Source organism: Mustelus asterias, chromosome 8 (genome assembly GCF_964213995.1).
Source record: "Mustelus asterias chromosome 8, sMusAst1.hap1.1, whole genome shotgun sequence".
NCBI classification, from domain to species: domain Eukaryota; kingdom Metazoa; phylum Chordata; class Chondrichthyes; order Carcharhiniformes; family Triakidae; genus Mustelus; species Mustelus asterias.
The window spans coordinates 45731133-45752187 of NC_135808.1; the positions used below are offsets into that span (position 1 = coordinate 45731133).

The 21055-nt window shown below is 45.9% G+C and overlaps 1 protein-coding gene across 1 annotated transcript in view; it reads left to right on the forward strand.

Annotated features, from left to right (window-relative positions):
* tnr (tenascin R (restrictin, janusin)) overlaps positions 1 to 21055 on the forward strand; it is a 383262-nt gene that overhangs the window by 36382 nt on the left and 325825 nt on the right. The window contains exon 3 of the mRNA XM_078219166.1: positions 7870 to 8133. Coding sequence (XP_078075292.1) covers positions 7870 to 8133 — 264 coding nt within the window. The remainder of the gene's footprint in view (positions 1 to 7869; positions 8134 to 21055) is intronic.

Genomic DNA, 21055 nt, shown 5'->3' on the forward strand with positions numbered 1-21055 from the left:
GTAGAACATAGAACAGTACAGCACAGTAGAAGTCTAAAGTCTATGTAGAACATAGAACATAGAACAGTACAGCACAGAACAGGCCCTTCGGCCCACGATGTTGTGGGCCGAAGGGCCTGTTCTGTGCTGTACTGTTCTATGTTCTACATAGACTTTAGCAAGGCCTTTGACAAGGCACCACATGGTAGGTTATTGTATAAGGTTAAATCTTACGGGATCCAGGGTGAGGTAACTAAATAGGTACAAAATTGGCTTGATGACAGAAGCCAGAGGGTGGTTGTAGAGGGTTGTTTTTCAAACTGGAGGCCTGTGACCAGCGGTGTGCCTCAGGGATAAGTGCTGGGTCCACTGTTATTTGTCATTTATATTAATGATTTGGATGAGAGTATAGGAGGCATGGTTAGTATGTTTGCAGATGACACGAAGATTGGTGGCACAGTGGACAGTGAAGAAGGTTATCTCGGATTGCAACGGGACCTTGATCAATTGGGCCAGTGGGCTGGCGAATGGCAGATGGAGTTTAATTTAGATAAATGCGAGGTGGTGCATTTTGGTAGATTGAACCAGGGCAGGAGTTACTCAGTTAATGGTAGGGCATTGGGGAGATTACAGAACAAAGAGATCTAGGGGTACAGGTTCATGGCTCCTTGAAAGTGGAGTCACAGGTGGATAGAGTGGTGAAGAAGGCATTCGGCATGCTTGGTTTCATCGGTCAGAACATTTGAATACAGGAGTTGGGACGTCTTGTTGAAGTTGTACAAGACATTGTTAAGGCCACACTTGGAAGACTGTATACAGTTCTGGTCACCCTATTACAGAAAGGATATTATTAAACTCGAAAGAGTGCAGAAAGCATTTACTAGGATGCTACCGGGACTTGATGGTTTGAGTTATAAAGAGAGGCTGGATAGACTGGGACTTTTTTCTCTGGAACGTCGAAGGCTGAGGGGTGATCTTATAGAGGCCTATAAAATAATGAGGGGCATAGATCATCTAGATAGTCAATGTCTGTTCCCAAAGGTAGGGGAGTCTAAAAATAGAGGGTATAGGTTTAAGGTGAGAGGGGAGAGATACAAAAGTGTCCAGAGGGGCAAAGTGCTCTCCTACCTCCAAATCTAACACCTGGCCTGGTTCATTACCCAGTACCAAATCCAATGTGGCTTCGCCTCTTGTTGGCCTGTCTACATACTGTGTCAGGAAATCCTCCTGCACACATTGGACAAAAACTGACCCATCTAAAGTACTCGAACTATCACGTTTCCAGTCAATATTTGTAAAGTTAAAGTCCCCCATAACAACTACCCTGTTACTTTTGCTCCTATCCAGAATCATCTTTGCAATCCTTTCCTCTACATCTCTGGAACTTTTCGGAGACCTATAGAAAACTCCCAACAGGGTGACCTCTCCTTTCCTGTTTCTAACCTCAGCCCATACTACCTCAGTAGACGAGTCCTCATCAAACGTCCTTTCTGCCACCGTAATACTGTCCTTGACTAACAATGCCACATCTCCCCCTCTTTTACCACCTTCCCCGATCTTACTGAAACATCTAAACCCCGGAACCTGCAACAACCATTCCTGTCCCTGCTCTATCCATGTCTCCGAGATGGCCACAACATCGAAGTCCCAGGTACCAACCCATGCTGCAAGTTCACCCACCTTATTCCAGTTGCTCCTGGTGTTGAAGTAGACACACTTCAAACCACCTTCCTGCCTGCCGGTACACTCCTGCGACCTTGAAACCTTATTCATGACCTCACTACTCACATCCTCCTGTACACTGGAGCAACAATCCAGGTTCCCATCCCCCTGCCGAATTAGTTTAAACCCTCCTGAAGAGCATTAGCAAATTTCCCCACCAGGATATTGGTACCCCTCTGGTCCAGGTGTAGACCATCCTGTTTGTAGAGGTCCCACCTACCCCAGAATGAGCCCCAATTATCCAGGTATCTGAATCCTTCCCTCCTGCACCATTCCTGTAGCCACGCGTTCAACTGCTCTCTCTCCCTATTCCTTTCCTCGCTTGCACGTGGCACGGGTAACAAACCAGAGATAACAACTCTGTTTGTTCTAGCTCTAGGCTTCCACCCTAACTCCCTGAATTTTTGCCTTACATCCCCATTCCTTTCCCTACCCATGTCTTGGGTGCCTATGTGGACCACAACTTGGGGCTGGTCCCCCTCCCCCTTAAGGATCTCGAAAACACGATCTGAGACGTCACGGACTCTGGCACCTGGGAGGCAACACACCAACCGTGAGTCCCTCTCGTTCCCACAGAATCTCCTATCTGTCCCTCTGACTATGGAGTCCCCAATAACTAATGCTCTACTCCTCCCCCCTTTTCCTTCTGAGCAACAGGGATAGATTCTGTGCCAGAGACCTGTACCCCATGGCAAGTCGTCCTCCCCAACAGTATCCAAAATGGTATACTTGTTATACAGAGGAACGGCCAAGTCTCTTAACCTGGTGTTGAGACTTCTTACTGTGCCCATCCTATCTATGCCCCTCATGATTTTATACATCTCAATAAGGTCACCCCTCATTCTCCTATGTTCCAAGGAAGATACTGAGAGACAGGATGTATGCACATTTCGAAGAAAATGGACTAGTTAGTGACAGGCAGCATGGTTTTGTCTGGGAAAGGTCAACTTTATTGAGTTTTTTGGAGAGGAAATAAAGATAATTGATGAGGGAAGGCTGTGGATGTAATTTATATGGACTTTAGTAAGACGTTTGACAAGGTCCCACATGGCAGACTAGTTTAGAAACTAAAATCACATGGGATTCGGGGTGGTCTGGCTAGATGGATACAGAACTGGCTTGGTCATAGAAGACAAAGAGTCGCAGTGGAAGGCTGTTTCTCAGAATGGAGATCTGTAGCTAGTGATGTTCCGCAGGGATCAGTGCTGGGATCTTGGTTGTTTGTAGTATATATAAATGATCTGGAGGAAAATGTGGGTGGTCTGATTAGTACATTTGCAGATGACATGAAGATTGGTGGAACTGCTGATAGAGCTGGGGATTTCAGAGGATTCAACAAAACATAGATAGATTGGAGACTTGGGCACAGAAATGGTAGATAGCGTTTAATCTGGACAAATGTGTGGTGATGCATTTTGGAGGATCAAATTTATGCTGTAAATGGCAGAATTCTTAGGAAAATTAACATACAGAGGAATCTGGGTATGGAGGTCCACAGTTCCCTAAAAGTGGCAACACAGATGGCCAAGGTGATTAAGAACACATGTGGCATGCTTACCTTCATCAGCCGGGACATTGAGTGGAAAAGTTGGGAAATCATGTTGCAGCTATATAAAATCCTGCTCAGGCTGCATTTGGAGTATTGCGTGCAATTCTGGTCACCACACTATCAGAAGAACGTGGAAGAATCATAGAATCCCTACAGTGCAATAGGAGGCCATTCGGCCTATCGAGCCTGCACTGACAACAATCCCATCCAGTCCCTATCCCCATAACCCCACATATTTATCCTGCCAATTCCTCTAACCTACACATCTTGGAATGCTAAGGGACAATTTAGCATGGCCAGTCACCCTAACCTGCACATCTTTGGAGAGGGAGAGGGCGGGGGGCAGAGGACGGGAGGCAGAGGGCAGGGGGCAGAGGGCGGGGGGAGAGCTATGAAGCAGCAGTGCTAACCACTGTGCTCCCATGCGCTCACTGGGTACATAAGTAGGGAGGAAATAGAGGGACATGGACCGAGTAAGGACATCTCCCCTTTCCAACACTATAATCTCTTCTTAGTTTAGTTAGGGCATGATTAGCACAGGCTTGGAGGGCCAAAGGGTCTGTTCCTGTGCTGTACTTTTCTTTGTTCTCTTTGAATAAAGACCTAGCCTGGCCAACCGCTCCCTATAACTCAGGTCCACTGCTCCTGGCAACATCCTCGTAAATCTTCTTTGCACTCTTTCCAGTTAATCAATGTCTTTCCTATGATAGGGTGATCAAAACTGTACACACTACTCCAGGTGCAGCCCCACCAAGTGTAACATACAACTGTAACATAATGTCCCAACTCTTATACTCAATGCCCTGACTGATGATGGCCAGTGTGCGAAACACCTTCTTCACCACGCTACCTGTGTCTACCTGTGACACCACTTGTATTTCTAGGTCCCTCTGTTCCTCAACATTCCCCATTCACTGTATAAGTTCTACCCTGGTTTGACTTTCCAAAATGCAACATCTCACACTTATCTGTATTGAAATCCATTTGCCAATTCTCGGCCCACTTCCCTAACTAATCAATACTCCCCCTGTAATTTTTGGTAACCTTTTTAAACAATACCTCCTAATTTAGTATCATCCGCAAGCTTACGAACCATGCCTTGGACATTCACATCCAAATCATTTATATAAATTTATATAGCTTCCTCTTTCTATATAATATAGATAAATATCTGTTTTACAAAGAACAAAGAACAAAGAACAGTACAGCACAGGAAACAGGCCCTTCGGCCCTCCAAGCCTGTGCCACTCCTTGGTCCAACTAGACCAATCGTTTGTATCCCTCCATTCCCAGGCTGCTCATGTGACTATCCAGGTAAGTCTTAAACGATGTCAGCATGCCTGCCTCCACCACCCTACTTGGCAGCGCATTCCAGGCCCCCACCACCCTCTGTGTAAAAAACATCCCTCTAATATCTGAGTTATACTTCGCCCCTCTCACCTTGAGCCTGTGACCCCTCGTGAACGTCACTTCTGATCTGGGAAAAAGCTTCCCACCGTTTACCCTATCTATCCCCTTCATAATCTTGTACACCTCTATTAGATCTCCCCTCATTCTCCATCTTTCCAGGGAGAACAACCCCAGTTTACACAATCTCTCCTCATAGCTAAGACCCTCCAAACCAGGCAACATCCTGGTAAACCTTCTCTGCACTCTCTCTAACGCCTCCACGTCCTTCTGGTAGTGCGGCGACCAGAACTGGATGCAGTACTCCAAATGTGGCCTAACCAGCGTTCTATACAGCTGCATCATCTGACTCCAGCTTTTATACTCTATACCCCGTCCTATAAAGGCAAGCATACCATATGCCTTCTTCACCACCTTCTCCACCTGTGTTGCCACCTTCAAGGATTTGTAGACTTGCACACCTAGGTACCTGTGTGTTTCTATACTCCTGATGACTCTGCCATTTATTGTATAACTCCTCCCTACATTATTTCTTCCAAAATGCATCACTTCGCATTTATCCGGATTAAACTCCATCTGCCACCTCTCCGCCCAATTTTCCAGCCTATCTATATCCTGCTGTATTGCCCGACAATGCTCTTCGCTATCCGCAAGTCCAGCCATCTTCGTGTCATCCGCAAACTTGCTGATTACACCAGTTACACCTTCTTCCAAATCATTTATATATATCACAAATAGCAGAGGTCCCAGTACAGAGCCCTGCGGAACACCACTGGTCACAGACCTCCAGCCGGAAAAAGACCCTTCGACCACTACCCTCTGTCTCCTATGGCCAAGCCAGTTCTCCACCCATCTAGCCACTTCTCCTTGTATCCCATGAGCCTTAACCTTCTTAACCAACCTGCCATGTGGGACTTTGTCAAATGCCTTACTGAAATCCATATAGACGACATAAAGGGACCTATGTCTATGTAATATGGACATATGTCTCTGTTGTATAGTTCCCTGTCTCTATGTAGTACAGGTGTATATTTCTTATTATATAGCACCCGGCTCTCTGTAATATAGATGCATATCTGTTATGTAGCTTCTTTCCCAATGTAATATGGATGTATATCTCAATAGCTCCTGCCTCTGCAATACAGTAAGAAGTTTAACAACACCAGGTTAAAGTCCAACAGGTTTATTTGGTAGCAAAAGCCACACAAACTTTCGGAGCCTTAAGCCCCTTCTTCAGGTGACTTACCTGAGGAAGGAGCTTCAGGCTCCGAAAGCTTGTGTGGCTTTTGCTACCAAATAAACCTGTTGGACTTTAACCTGGTGTTGTTAAACTTCTTACTGTGTTTACCCCAGTCCAACGCCGGCATCTCCACATCATGTCTGCAATACAGATCATAGAATCATAGAATCCCTACAGTACAGAAGGAGGCCATCCATTCCTTCGAGTCTGCACTGACCACAATCCCACCCAGGCCCTATTGCCGTAACCCATGTATTTACTCTGCTAATCCCCTGACACTAGGGTCAATTTAGTATAGCCAATTAACCTAACCCGCACATTTTTGGACTGTGGAAGGAAACCAGAGCACCTGTTGGAAACCGATGCAGATATGGGGATAATGTGTAAACTCCACGCAGATAGTGACCCGAGGCTGGGATTGAACCCGGGTCCCTGGCACTGTGAGGCAGCAGTGCTAACCACTCTGCCACCGTGCTGCCCTTATATGTCTCTGTTATATAGCGTCCTGTCTCTATGTAATATAGACATTTATTTCTATTACCTAGGGATCTGTCCCTATGTAATATAGACATATATCTCTGTAGAGAGCATCCTGTCTCTATATGTATACATGTATATCTTTTATATAGTATATCCTGTCTCTATGTAATATAGACGCATATCTCTGTTATATAGCTCCTTGTCTCTATGTAGTACAGATGTATAATTGTTTTTATATAGCTCCTATCTTTATGAAATATAGATGTTTATATCCGTATGGCCATATCTCTGGAGTTTGTACGTTCTCCCTGTGTTTGCGTGGGTTTCCTCCGGGTGCTCCGGTTTCCTCCCACACTCAAAAGATGTGCAGGTTAGGTAGATTGGCCATGGTAAGTTGCCAATTAGTGTCCATGGTAAATGCGGAAAGTTATGGGGGCCTGGGTATAATACTCTTTCGGAGAGTCAATGCACTCAATGGGCCAAATGGCCTCCTTCTGCACTGCAGGGATTCTGTGATTCTATAAATGGCAGCATGGTGGCACAGTGGTTAGTATTGCTATCTTGCAGCGCCAGGAACCTGGGTTCAATTCCGGCCTTGGATAACTATGTGTGGAGTTTGCACTTTCTTGTCTGTATGGGTTTCCTCCGGGTGCTCCGGTTTCCAACCACAGTCCAAAGATGCGCAGGTTAGGTTAATTGGCCGTGCTAAATTGCCCCTGAGTGTCAGGAAGATTAGCAGGGTAAATATGTAGGGTTACGGGGATAGGGACTGGGTGGGATTGTTGTCAGTGCAGGCTTGATGGGCCAAATGACAGAGTTCTTTGTTCTGTGTTCTTTGACATCTTTCTGCACTGTAGGGTTTCTATGATTATATAGCTTCCTGTCTCAATGTAATATAGATATATATCTTTGTTAGATAGGTACCTGGCTCTATGTAATAAAGACCTATATGTCTATTATTTAGGTATCGGTCTCTATCTAATATATACCTGTTGGATAGGCACCTGTCTCTCTATAATGTAGGTGTATATCACAGTTATATAGGAAGCTTTCTTGATGCATTATATAGATATATATCACTATTATATAGGTACCTGTCTCTGTAAAACATAAAAATGTAAATCTCTGTTATATAGGTCTCTACAAAACATAAATTTATATCTCTGTTATGTAGGTACTCTATGTATTCTTGATGTATATCTCTTTAGCTTCCTTTTTCTATGTAATGTAGATGTATGTCTCTGTTATATGGATCGTTAACTCTTTGTAATATTCAGTTTGCGAGATTGGACTTTATCTTGATTCAGTGTCGAGAATATATTGGGAAAAGTGGATTGTCTCCAGCAGTTCATCTTGAGTTTGGTGCAAGCTAGTGAGCTTTATTAGGGTAAGGAATAAATCAGATTGGGATTGGAGGACAGAGAGATGTCCATGTGTGTTGGTTTCCATGTTTGTTTTCACTAGTGAATGTTTTGGTGTTTGTCTCGCTTAGTGTTTCCACCTCAGAGTCTCCGAGTGACTGGTGTCACAGATCACACCATTGCCCTGGAGTGGGAGGGCTCTGTGATAGTCACTGAGTATCTCATCACCTACACTTCCAGCATTGCTGACAGCTTACTCTCAGAGCTCCGTGTCCCGGGGAATTGGACTGCAGCTAGCATCACCGGATTGGAGCCTGGGATTGAATATATCGTTAACATTTCTGCCATGCTGAATAACAAACTGAGTGTACCCATCAACTCACAGATTACCACTCGTGAGTATCTGATATATGCTTGTCTGCAGTCTGGCACTTTTGTAGGACTGCGCTCTCTTTCAGGTGTGTGCATTTACACTCTCCCACATGATTGCACATTCGTTGGAAGACAGATTTTGCAACTTGCACACTGGAGAGTTCGAGATTATAAAATTCTCCCCCTTACTTTTAAAACTCTGCCATAAACTAGCCACCCCTCCCTATCTCTGTAATCGCCTTCAGCCTCACATCCCCCATTTTCAAAGAACAAAGAATAAAGAAAATTACAGCACAGCAACAGGCTCTTCGGCCCTCCAAGCCTGCACCGACCATGCTGCCCGACTGAACTAAAACCCCCTACCCTTCCGGGGACCATATCCCTCTATTCCCATCCCATTCATGCATTTGTCAAGACAACCCTTAAAAGTCATTATCATATCTGCTTCCACTGCCTCCCCTGGCAGCGAGTCCCAGGCACCCACCATCCTCTGTGTAAAAAAACTTGCCTCGTACATCTCCTTTAAACCTTGCCCCTCGCACCTTAAACCTGTGCCCCCTAGTAATTGACTCTTCCACTCTGGGGAAAAAGCTTCTGACTATCCACTCTGTCCATGCCCCTCATAATCTTGTAGACTTCTATCAGGTTGCCTCTCAACCTCCGTCGTTCCAGTGAGAACAACTCAAGTTTCTCCAACCTCTCCTCATGGCTAATGCCCTCCATACCAGGCAACATTCTGATAAATCTTTTCTGTACCCTTTCCAGAGCCTCCACATCCTTCTGGTAGTGTGGCTATTCAAGTGCGGCCTAACTAAGGTTCTATCAAGCTGCAACATGACTTGCCAATTTTTAAACTCAATGCCCTGGCCGATGAAGACAAGCATGCCATATGCCTTCTTGACTCCCTTCTCCACTTGCGTTGCCACTTTCAGTGACCTGTGTACCTGTACACCCAGATCCCTCTGCCTATCAATACTCTTAAGGGTTCTGCCATTTACTGTATATTTCCTATCTGTATCAGACCTTCCAAAATGCATTACCTCACATTTCATTGCTTCACCACGATTGGCCCAACCCTTCAATTCTCTTCAGTAACATTTCTGCCTCATTCCACCAATTTTATCCTTTCCAACAATCCTTAAACCTTAACCTTTTTGCCAAGCTTTTTGTCACCTGTCCCAATACCTCCTCATATGGAATCTCAAGGATGTAAACTAAAACTAGGGTATCTGTTTAAAATAGGAATTGGGCAATTAAAATTATTCAGTTGGGGTAAATGTAACAGTAAATTAATTAATAAATGAATGAACACAGAGCCTACCTAGAGGTATTCATTAACATTAGAAGCTTAAATGGGGTACTATCTGGAACATAGCATAACATCACGGATGGGTATCTGAGACCTGTGGTTTGCTATCCCTGTGTCATGAGTGAATTTCAGATCACGAAATATATCTCACTAAATATATCCCGGAAGGGTAGGGGGTTTTAGTTCAGTCGGGCAGCAAGGTCGGTGCAGGCTTGGAGGGCCGAAGAGCCTGTTCCTGTGCTGTAATTTTCTTTATTCTTTGTTCTTTGAAAATGGGGGATGTGAGGCTGAAGGCGATTACAGAGATAGGGAGGGGTGGCTAGGTTATGGCAGGGTTTTAAAAGTAAGGGGGAGAATTTTATAATTTCGAACTCTCCAGTGCGCAAGTTGCAAAATCTGTCTTTCAACGAATGTGCAATCATGTGGGAGAGTGTAAATGCACACACCTGAAAGAGAGCGCAGTCCTAATGTCTGGAAGTATCTCCAGCTGCTGCAGCTCGAGATCAAGATTTCTGAGTTTAAGGGGCAGCTAGTGACACTGCGGAGGGAGGATGAGAGTTTCCTGTAACGTATGTTCCAGAAAGTGGTCACGCCACAGGCAGTGAGATGTCAGGATTGTGGCTGGCTGGTCATTTGGAAGGGGAGCAAGAGACAAGAAGTACAGGAGTCTTCAGGCTGTGTGTTACTTTCAAACAGGTACTTAGCACGAGAGACTGCTAGGAGTGGTGTGAGCCTGCAGGGGTTCAGTCCAGACTATGCCACTGATGGACATGTTGAGATGCAGTCACTATCAGATATTCCAGAATCAGGGAACGGATAGTCAATTCTGTATCTGGCATTGTGGGTTGTTGTTGTTTCCCTGGTAAAGAACATCATGGAGAGGGTGCAGAACAGACTGCAAAGGAGAGAGAACGAACTAGACATTATGATGCACATTGATACCAACGACAGTGAGAGGCCAGGTATTGATATAAGACCATAAGACCATAAGACATAGGAGCGGAAGTAAGGCCATTCGGCCCATCGAGTCCACTCCACCATTCAATCATGGTTGATTTCAACTCCATTTACCCGCTCTCTCCCCATAGCCCTTAATTCCTCGAGAAATCAAGAATTTATCAATTTCTGTCTTGAAGACGCTCAACGTCTCGGCCTCCACAGCCCTCTGTGGCAATGAATTCCACAGACCCACCACTCTCTGGCTGAAGAAATTTCTCCTCATCTCTGTTCTAAAGTGACTCCCTTTTATTCTAAGGCTGTGCCCCCGCGTCCTAGTCTCCCCTGTTAATGGAAACAACTTCCCTACGTCCATCCTATCTAAGCCGTTCATTATCTTGTAAGTTTCTATCAGATCTCCCCTCAACCTCCTAAACTCCAATGAATATAATCCCACGATCCTCAGACGTTCATTGTATGTCAGGCCTACCATTCCTGGGATCATCCGTGTGAATCTCCGCTGGACCCGCTCCAGTGCCAGTATGTCCTTCCTGAGGTGTGGGGCCCAAAATTGCTCACAGTACTCCAAATGGGGCCTAACCAGTGCTTTATAAAGCCTCAGAAGTACATCCCTGCTTTTGTATTCCAAGCCTCTTGAGATAAATGACAACATTACATTTGCTTTCTTAATTACGGACTCAACCTGCAAGTTTACCTTTAGAGAATCCTGGACTAGGACTCCCAAGTCCCTTTGCACTTTAGCATTATGAATTTTGTCACCGTTTAGAAAATAGTCCATGCCCCTATTCTTTTTTCCAAAGTGTACGACCTCGCACTTGCCCACGTTGAATTTCATCAGCCACTTCTTGGACCACTCTCCTAAACTGTCTAAATCTTTCTGCAGCCTCCCCACCTCCTCAATACTACCTGCCCCTCCACCTATCTTTGTATCATCGGCAAACTTGGCCAGAATGCTCCCAGTCCCGTCATCTAGATCGTTAATATATAAAGAGAACAGCTGTGGCCCCAACACTGAACCCTGCGGGACACCACTTGTCACCGGTTGCCATTCTGAGAAAGAACCTTTTATCCCAACTCTCTGCCTTCTGTCTGACAGCCAATCGTCAATCCATGTTAGTACCTTGCCTCGAATACCATGGGCCCTTATTTTACTCAGCAGTCTCCCGTGAGGCACCTTGTCAAAGGCCTTTTGGAAGTCAAGATAGATAACATCCATTGGCTCTCCTTGGTCTAACCTATTTGTTATCTCTTCAAAGAACTCTAACAGGTTTGTCAGGCACGACCTCCCCTTACTAAATCCATGCTGACTTGTCTTAATCCGACCCTGCACTTCCAAGAATTTAGAAATCTCATCCTTAACGATGGATTCTAGAATTTTGCCAACAACTGAGGTTAGGCTAATTGGCCTATAATTTTCCATCTTTTTTCTTGTTCCCTTCTTGAACAGTGGGGTTACAACAGCGATTTTCCAATCCTCTGGGACTTTCCCTGACTCCAGTGACCTTTGAAAGATCATAACTAACGCCTCCACTATTTCTTCAGCTATCTCCTTTAGAACTCTAGGATGTAGCCCATCTGGGCCCGGAGATTTCCTGTGATCAGAATTTTATGAATGGGGAGGAAGTTGAAAAGGAAGATCTGGAGGGCAGTAATTTCAGGATAACGCTCAGTGCCTCATGACAGTGAGCACAAAAATAGAAAGATAGAACATAGAACATTACAGCGCAGTACAGGCCCTTCGGCCCTCGATGTTGCGCCGACCTGTGAAACAATCTAAAGCCCCTCTAATCAACACTATTCCAATATCATCCATATGTTTATCCAATAACCATTTGAATGCTCTTAATGTTGACGAGTCCACTACTGCTGCAGGCAGGGCATTCCACGCCCTTACTACTCTCTGAGTAAAGAACCTACCTCTAACATCTGTCCTATATCTCTCACCCCTCAATTTAAAGCTATGTCTCCTCGTGTTAGCCAACACCATCCGAGGAAAAAGGCTCTCACTATCTACCCTATCTAATCCTCTGATCATCTTGTATGCCTCTATTAAGTCACCTCTTAACCTTCTTCTCTCTAACGAAAACAACCTCAAGTCCCTCAGCCTTTCCTCATACGATCTTCCCACCATACCAGGCAACATCCTGGTAAATCTCCTCTGCACCCTTTCCAACACTTCCACATCTTTCCTATAATGCGGCGACCAGAACTGTACGCAATACTCCAAATGCGGCCGCACCAGAGTTTTGTACAGTTGCAGCATGACCTCATGGCTCCGAAACTCAATCCCTCTACCAATAAAAGTTAACACACCATATGCCTTCTTAACAACCCTATCAACCTGGGTGCCAACTTTCAGAGATCCATGCATATGGACACCCAGATCCCTCTGTTCATCTACACTACCAAGTATCTTACCATTAGCTCAGTCCTCTGTATTCCTGTTACTCCTTCCAAAGTGAATCACCTCACACTTTTAATAAGATAGAGAGGATTGATGTGTGGCATGGTACAGGAAGCAGGTCTTCAGATTCTTAGATTAAAATATACGCATGTAAACTCACACACAGTATGGACAATAAAGTTAGCGAGCGAGAAGTACAAATACTTTTGTGGGAATATAATGTTGTGACAATAATGGGAATGTGACTTAAAAATGGCAAGGGCTGGAAGCTTCATATTCAAGGATATAAAGTGTTGAGAAAAGATAGAGAAGCAAAAAAGGGGCGTTGGGTGACAGCACTGATCAGGGAAGAGATTATAGTGTTGGAAAGGGGAAATGTTCTTGAGGGGCCATGGACAGAATCCATTTGGTTCGAGTTGAGAAGCAAAAAAGGGATCACATTACTGGGTGTGTTGTACAGACTCCAGAGGTGAGAGAGAGATAGAGGAACAAATCTGCAAGGAAATGTGAATGATGTGCAAGAACTATAGAGAGGTGATTTTGGAGCATTTCAATCAGCCAAATATCGATTGGAATGTTAGAGTAAAGGAAAAGAGGGAGGAATGTCTGAATTTCCTTGGAGTGTTCTCAGTCTAACTGGAAAAAAGCATTGTTGGATCTGGTGTTGGGAATGAGGTGGGATAAGTGAACCAAAAGCCTGTGGGGGAACATTTGGGTGAGAGTGATCGTCATGTCGTAAAGTGAGAGGAGATGTAAATTCAAGTGAAATGGCAAGGTGGGTAGAGCAGGGTGGCAATTTAGGCAATGATAGCCAGAGCGTGGTGAGCAAAAGCAGTAAAAAGACAGTAATGGCTCTGTACTTGTAACACAATGAATTGCTAGCACAGACAGGAATAAATAGGTGTCACTTAATAGCCATTACAGAGACATGACTGCAGGATGACTAATCATAGAATAGAATCCCTACAGTGCAGAAGGAGGCCATTCGGCCCATCGAGTCTGCACCGACCACAATCCCACCCAGGCCCTACCCCCACACATTTTACCCACTAATCCCTCTAACCTACGCATCTCAGGACTCTAAGGGGCAATTTTTAACCTGGCCAATCAACCTAACCCGCACGTCTTTGGACTGGGACCAGAACATTGAAGGGTATTTGAGGTTTCAGAATGACAGGAAATGAGGAAAAGTTGGTGGGATAGCTCACTTTCTTAAGGGTGACAATACAGTAGCGAGAGATGACCTTAGCTTGAAAGAGCATGACGTAGAATCATTTTGTGACAATCCGTCCCCTGATTATGGAATATCTTAGTAAGAAGTTTAACAACACCAGGTTAAAGTCCAACAGGTTTATTTGGTAGCAAAAGCCACACAAGCCTTCGGAGCTCTTAGCCCCTTCTTCAGGTGAGTGGGAATTCTGTTCACAAACAGAGCATATAAAGACACAAACTCAATTTACATGAATAATGGTTGGAATGCGAATACTTACAACTAATCAAGTCTTTAAGAAACAAAACAATGTGAGTGGAGAGAGCATCAAGACAGGCTAAAAAGATGTGTATTGTCTCCAGACAAGACAGCCAGTGAAACTCTGCAGGTCTAGGCAACTGTGGGGGTTACAAATAGTGTGACATGAACCCAATATCCCGGTTGAGGCCGTCCTCGTGTGTGCGGAACTTGGCTATCAGTTTCTGCTCAGCGACTCTGCGCTGTCGTGTGTCGTGAAGGCCGCCTTGGAGAACGCTTACCCGAATATCAGAGGCCGAATGCCCGTGACCGCTGAAGTGCTCCCCAACAGGAAGAGAACAGTCTTGCCTGGTGATTGTCGAGCGGTGTTCATTCATCCGTTGTCGCAGCGTCTGCATAGTTTCCCCAATGTACCATGCCTCGGGACATCCTTTCTTGCAGCGTATCAGGTAGACAACGTTGGCCGAATTGCAAGAGTATGTACCGTGTACCTGGTGGATGGTGTTCTCACGTGAGATGATGGCATCTGTGTCGATGATCCGGCACGTCTTGCAGAGGTTGCTGTGGCAGGGTTGTGTGGTGTCATAGTCACTGTTCTCCTGAAGGCTGGGTAGTTTGCTGCGGACAATGGTCTGTTTGAGGTTGTGCAGTTGTTTGAAGGCAAGAAGTGGGTGTATGGGGATGGCCTTGGCGAGATGTTCGTCTTCATCAATGACATGTTGAAGGCTCCGGAGGAGATGCCGTAGCTTCTCAGCTCCGGGGAAGTACTGGACAACGAAGGGTACTCTGTCCACTGTGTCCCGTGTTTGTCTTCTGAGGAGGTCGGTGTGGTTTTTCGCTGTGGCGCGTTGGAACTGTTGATCAATGAGTCGAGCGCCATATCCTGTTCTTATGACGGCATCTTTCAGCGTCTGGAGGTGTCTGTTGTGATCCTCCTCATCCGAGCAGATCCTGTGTATTCGGAGGGCTTGTCCGTAGGGGATGGCTTCTTTAACGTGTTTAGGGTGGAAGCTGGAGAAGTGGAGCATCGTGAGGTTATCCGTGGGCTTGCGGTACAGTGAGGTGCTGAGGTGACCGTCCTTAATGGAGATGCATGTGTCCAAGAATGCAACCGATTCCGGAGAGTAGTCTATGGTGAGTCTGATGGTGGGATGGAACCTGTTGATGTCATCATAGAGTTGTTTCAGTGATTGTTCACCATGAGTCCAAAGGAAGAAAATGTCATCGATGTATCGAGTGTATAGCATCGGTTGAAGGTCCCGTGCAGTGAAGAAGTCTTGTTCGAACCTGTGCATGAAGATGTTGGCATATTGAGGTGCGAATTTGGTCCCCATGGCTGTTCCGTGTGTCTGGATGAAGAACTGGTTGTTGAAGGTGAAGATATTGTGGTCCAGGATGAAGCGGATGAGATGTAAAATTGCATCTGGAAACTGGCAGTTGTTGGCGCTGAGCACTGAGGCCGTTGCAGCAATGCCATCGTCATGGGGGATGCTGGTGTAGAGTGCCGAGACATCCATTGTGACGAGGAGCGCTCCTGGTTCAACTACTCCATGTGTGCCGAGTTTCTGTAGGAAGTCCGTAGTGTCACGACAAAAGCTGGGGGTTCTTTGTACAATGGGTTTCAGGATTCCCTCGACATAGCCGGAGAGGTTCTCGCACAGGGTCCCATTGCCCGATACGATGGGACGGCCGGGTGTGTTTGCCTTGTGTATCTTCGGGAGGCAGTAGAGATCTCCAACGCGGGGAGTACGTGGGATGAGAGCACGGAGGGTGTTCTGAAGGTCCGGATCAAAGGTCTTGATCAGAGTGTTGAGTTGACGGGTGTGTTCTTTGGTCGGATCTGCAGGTAACTATCTGTAGTGTTCCTCGTTGTTGAGTTGTCGGTACACTTCTTTGCAGTAATCCGTTCTGTTCAGTGTGACGATGGCCCCTCCTTTGTCTGCTGGTTTGATGACAATGTTGCGGTTGGTCTTGAGAGTGGATGGCGTTACGTTGTGCTTGGGTGATGTCCGGGGCTGTCTTGTGAGTGCGGCTGATGAATTTGGTGTTGACGCACCTCCTGACGGCTTGGGCATACATGTCAAGTCGAGGGCAGTGGCCTTCCGGAGGAGTCCAATTCGACTCTTTCCTCTTCGGATGCACTGCGGATCTCTCTGTCGGCTGTTCCGGTTCATTGGCTGTCTCATTGTGTTCGTTGTTGGCCTCTTGGGGTTTGTGGAAGAACTCCCTCAGCCTCATTCACCTGATGAATTCCTCTGTGTCTGCTGCGAGACTGATGGGGTCTATTTTGGTGGTGGGGCAAAAATTAAGCCCTCGGCTGAGAACTTCGATTTCATCTGGTTGAAGTGTGTAGTCGGACAAGTTGACAATGGACTTCCCTGCAGTGGTACTGTTTTCTACTGTGGTACGGGGGGAGGCTTGGTTGCTGCTGTGGAGATGCCGAGTTTCTCAAGTTTCCTGTTCTTGGTGTGCATGTAGATGGTGTAGCTCCTTTGTCTCGTCTGCTTGGCAGAGTTTCTCAGCTGGTCTGCATCCTGAGCGCAAGTTGAGAATATGGACTCTATCTTGGTTTCCAGGCTGCGGCGTTTGCTGTAGAGTTGGTGTATGAGGTGTTTGAGGAGTGTGAGAGAGGTACGACGGCAAAGTCTCTCAGCGTAGTCTGTGTTATAGGTTGACCTGAGTGGGTTCGTGAACTGTAGTCCTTTCGGTATCTTGTCTGCTTTCTTGCATCTTTGTAGAAACTTGATGTCTGTGTCGATATGCGCGATCTTCTTGGAGATCCTCTCCACTTGGAGCCGGCAGTTTGCGGTGTCGATGGTAGTCATGATGTGGAGATGCCGGCGTTGGACTGGGGTAAACACAGTAAGAAGTTTAACAACACCAGGTTAAAGTCCAACAGGTTTATTTGGTAGCAAAAGCCACACAAGCTTTCGGAGCTCTAAGCCCCTTCTTCAGGTGAGTGGGAATTCTGTTCACAAACAGAGCTTATAAAGACACAGACTCAATTTACATGAATAATGGTTGGAATGCGAATACTTACAACTAATCAAGACTTTATGAAACAAAACAATGTGAGTGGAGAGAGCATCAAGACAGGCTAAAAAGATGTGTATTGTCTCCAGACAAGACAGCCAGTGAAACTCTGCAGGTCTAGGCAACTGTGGGGGTTACAAATAGTGTGACATGAACCCAATATCCCGGTTGAGGCCGTTCTCGTGTGTGCGGAACTTGGCTATCAGTTTCTGCTCAGCGAATCTGCGCTGTCATGTGTCGCGAAGGCCGCCTTGGAGAACGCTTACCCGAATATCAGAGGCCGAATGCCCGTGACCGCTGAAGTGCTCCCCAACAGGAAGAGAACAGTCTTGCCTGGTGATTGTCGAGCGGTGTTCATTCATCCATTGTTGCAGCGTCTGCATGGTTTCCCCAATGTGCCATGCCTCGGGACATCCTTTCTTGCAGCGTATCAGGTAGACAACGTTGGCCGAATTGCAAGAGTATGTACCGTGTACCTGGTGGATGGTGTTCTCACGTGAGATGATGGCATCTGTGTCGATGATCCGGCACGTCTTGCAGAGGTTGCTGTGGCAGGGTTGTGTGGTGTCATAGTCACTGTTCTCCTGAAGGCTGGGTAGTTTGCTTTCAACATGTCATTGATGAAGACGAACATCTCGCCAAGGCCATCCCCACACCCCCACTTCTTGCCTTCAAACAACCGCACAACCTCAAACAGACCATTGTCCGCAGCAAACTACCCAGCCTTCAGGAGAACAGTGACCATGACACCACACAACCCTGCCACAGCAACCTCTGCAAGACGTGCCGGATCATCGACACAGATGCCATCATCTCACGTGAGAACACCATCTACCAGGTACATGGTACCTACTCTTGCAACTCGGCCAACGTTGTCTACCTGATACGCTGCAAGAAAGGATGTCCCGAGGCATGGTACATTGGGGAAACTATGCAGACGCTGCGACAACGGATGAATGAACCCCGCTCGACAATCACCAGGCAAGACTGTTCTCTTCCTGTTGGGGAGCACTTCAGCGGTCGCGGGCATTCGGCCTCTGATATTCGGGTAAGCGTTCTCCAAGGCGGCCTTCGCGACACACGACAGCGCAGAGTCGCTGAGCAGAAACTGATAGCCAAGTTCCGCACACACGAGGACGGCCTCAACCGGGATATTGGGTTCATGTCACACTATTTGTAACCCCCACAGTTGCCTAGACCTGCAGAGTTTCACTGGCTGTCTTGTCTGGAGACAATACACATCTTTTTAGCCTATCTTGATGCTCTCTCCACTCACATTGTTTTGTTTCTTAAAGACTTGATTAGTTGTAAGTATTCGCATTCCAACCATTATTCATGTAAATTGAGTTTGTGTCTTCATATGCTCTGTTTGTGAACAGAATTCCCACTCACCTGAAGAAGGGTACTATACTTTTAACATTTAAGAAAAACTTGGACGGGTTCATGGATGAGAGGGGTGTGGAGGGATATGGTCCAAGTGCAGGTCAGTGGGACTCGGCATAAAATGGTTCGGCACAGACAAGAAGGGCCAAAAGGCCTGTTTCTGAGCTGTAATTTTCTATGGTTCTATGGTTCTAAGGGGCTTAGAGCTCCGAAAGCTTGTGTGGCTTTTGCTACCAAATAAACCTGTTGGACTTTAACCTGGTGTTGTTAAACTTCTTACTATGTTTACCCCAGTCCAACGCCGGCATCTCCACATTATGGAATATCTGACAGTGACTGCATCTCAGCATGTCCATCTGTGCCTGTGGCCTGAACTGAACCCCATTTCCAACAGTCTCTCAGGCTGAGTACCTGTTTGAAAGTAAACACAGATAAGAAATTGAAAAGATAAGATGCCATCTGTGAGACTGGTTTATAGGCTGCCGACTTTGTTACACTGTAAGATAGAGTATGAAGAAAAAAGAAATGGGGTATGTCAGAAAGGTTCCTCAGTAATCACAAGTGACTTTCAACATGTAGATTAGATTATGTCAGATTGACAAATGTCGGCTGGAAAATAAACTCATAAAGTGTATGTGGGTTAATTTCTTAGAACAGGCTCTTCTAGGTCCTGGTAATGAGACAGGATGAATCAATAATCCCATAGTAAGGTGGCCTCTAGGTGACAGTGGTCATAACATGAAGGGATCTCAAATTCAGTTTGAAGGTGGGAAGTGTGGGTCTAAGAATAATTATAAATAGAGGCAATTATAAAGGTTTGACAGCAGAACCATCTATTATGAAATAAATACAGAAAATTCTGGATTAACCCGCAGGTCTAGCAGCATCTATGGCTTGGGTTACTGCCTGTGTGGAGTTTGCACATTCTCCCTGTGTCTGCATGGGTTTCCTCCGGGTGCTCCGGTTTCCTCCCACAGTTCAAAGATGTGCAGGTTAGGTGGATTGGACATGTTAAATTGTCCCTTCGTATCAGGGGGACTAGCTAGGGTTGTGGGAGTGGGGCCTGGGTGGGATTGTGGTCAGTGTAGTCTCGATGGGCCGAATGGCCTCCTTCTGCACTATAGGATTCTATGAGAGAGAAACACAGTTAATGTTTTGAGTCCATAAGACAGGATTGAATAGGTATAGAAATGTGACAAAATTATATATTTGAAGATGGTGTGGGAGATAGAGGAGAAAGTCAGTGATAAGAGCTAAAGAGAGATTGACAAAGATGTCATGGACATGAAGCAAATGGGCTGTTAATGGCACAATAAGGACTGAAGAGTGTTAATAGTGGCAAAAATAGGAGAGTAGAATGTGTTAATGGGAGAGCAGAGGTCAGTCAGTACTCACTGGGAAAAAAAACTGAACAACAAGGGACAGTGACCATGTGGGGGAGGGGTGGGGTTGTGTTCAGACAAACCAGAGGAACCGAATAATAGAGAAGAAAAAGGGGGAAGTGAAGATCAAGGGGAAAGTTCACAGTATAAAGTTGTTGAACTCAATGTTCATAGATTCGTAGAATGTGTGGATGGATCCATCTGTTCGTCTGAGTTACCATGTGTCCTGCCATTCATTAAATGCTTCTTCTTCCAAAGTGTATCATCTTGCACTTATCAGAGTTAAATACCATCTGCCATTGCTCTGTCCATCTGACCGACCCATCTATGTCTTCCTGGAACCTACAACTATCTTCTTCACTATTAGCCACCGTAACAATCTTGGTGTCATCTGCAAATCTGCTTCACATTCCTCCCACAATTTCATCTGTATTATTTATGTATATAACAAACAATAAGAGTTCCAGAAGAGAAAATGCTGGAAAATCTCAGCAGGTCTGGCAGCATCTGTGAGGAGAGAAAAGAGCTGACGTTTCAAGTCCAGATGACCCTTTGTCAAACCTAAAAGATTTTAGATTACAGCATCTGCAGCAATTTACTTTTAATATGGGTCCCAGTACTGATCAAAGAACAAAAGAACAAAGAACAATACAGCACAGGAACAGGCCCTTCGGCCCTCCAAGCCCGTGCTGCTCCCTGGTCCAAACTAGACCATTCTTTTGTATCCCTCCATTCCCACTCCATTCATGTGGCTATCTAGATAAGTCTTAAACGTTCCCAGTGTGTCCGCCTCCACCACCTTGCCTGGCAGCGCATTCCAGGCCCCCACCACCCTCTGTGTAAAATACGTCCTTCTGATATCTGTGTTAAACATCCCCCCCCTCACCTTGAACCTATGACCTCTCGTGAACGTCACCACCGACCTGGGAAAAAGCTTCCCACCATTCACCCTATCTATTTACCCTCATTGCTTCTTGGAAGTGCAGCAGAGAGGGAGAGATTCGCGAGA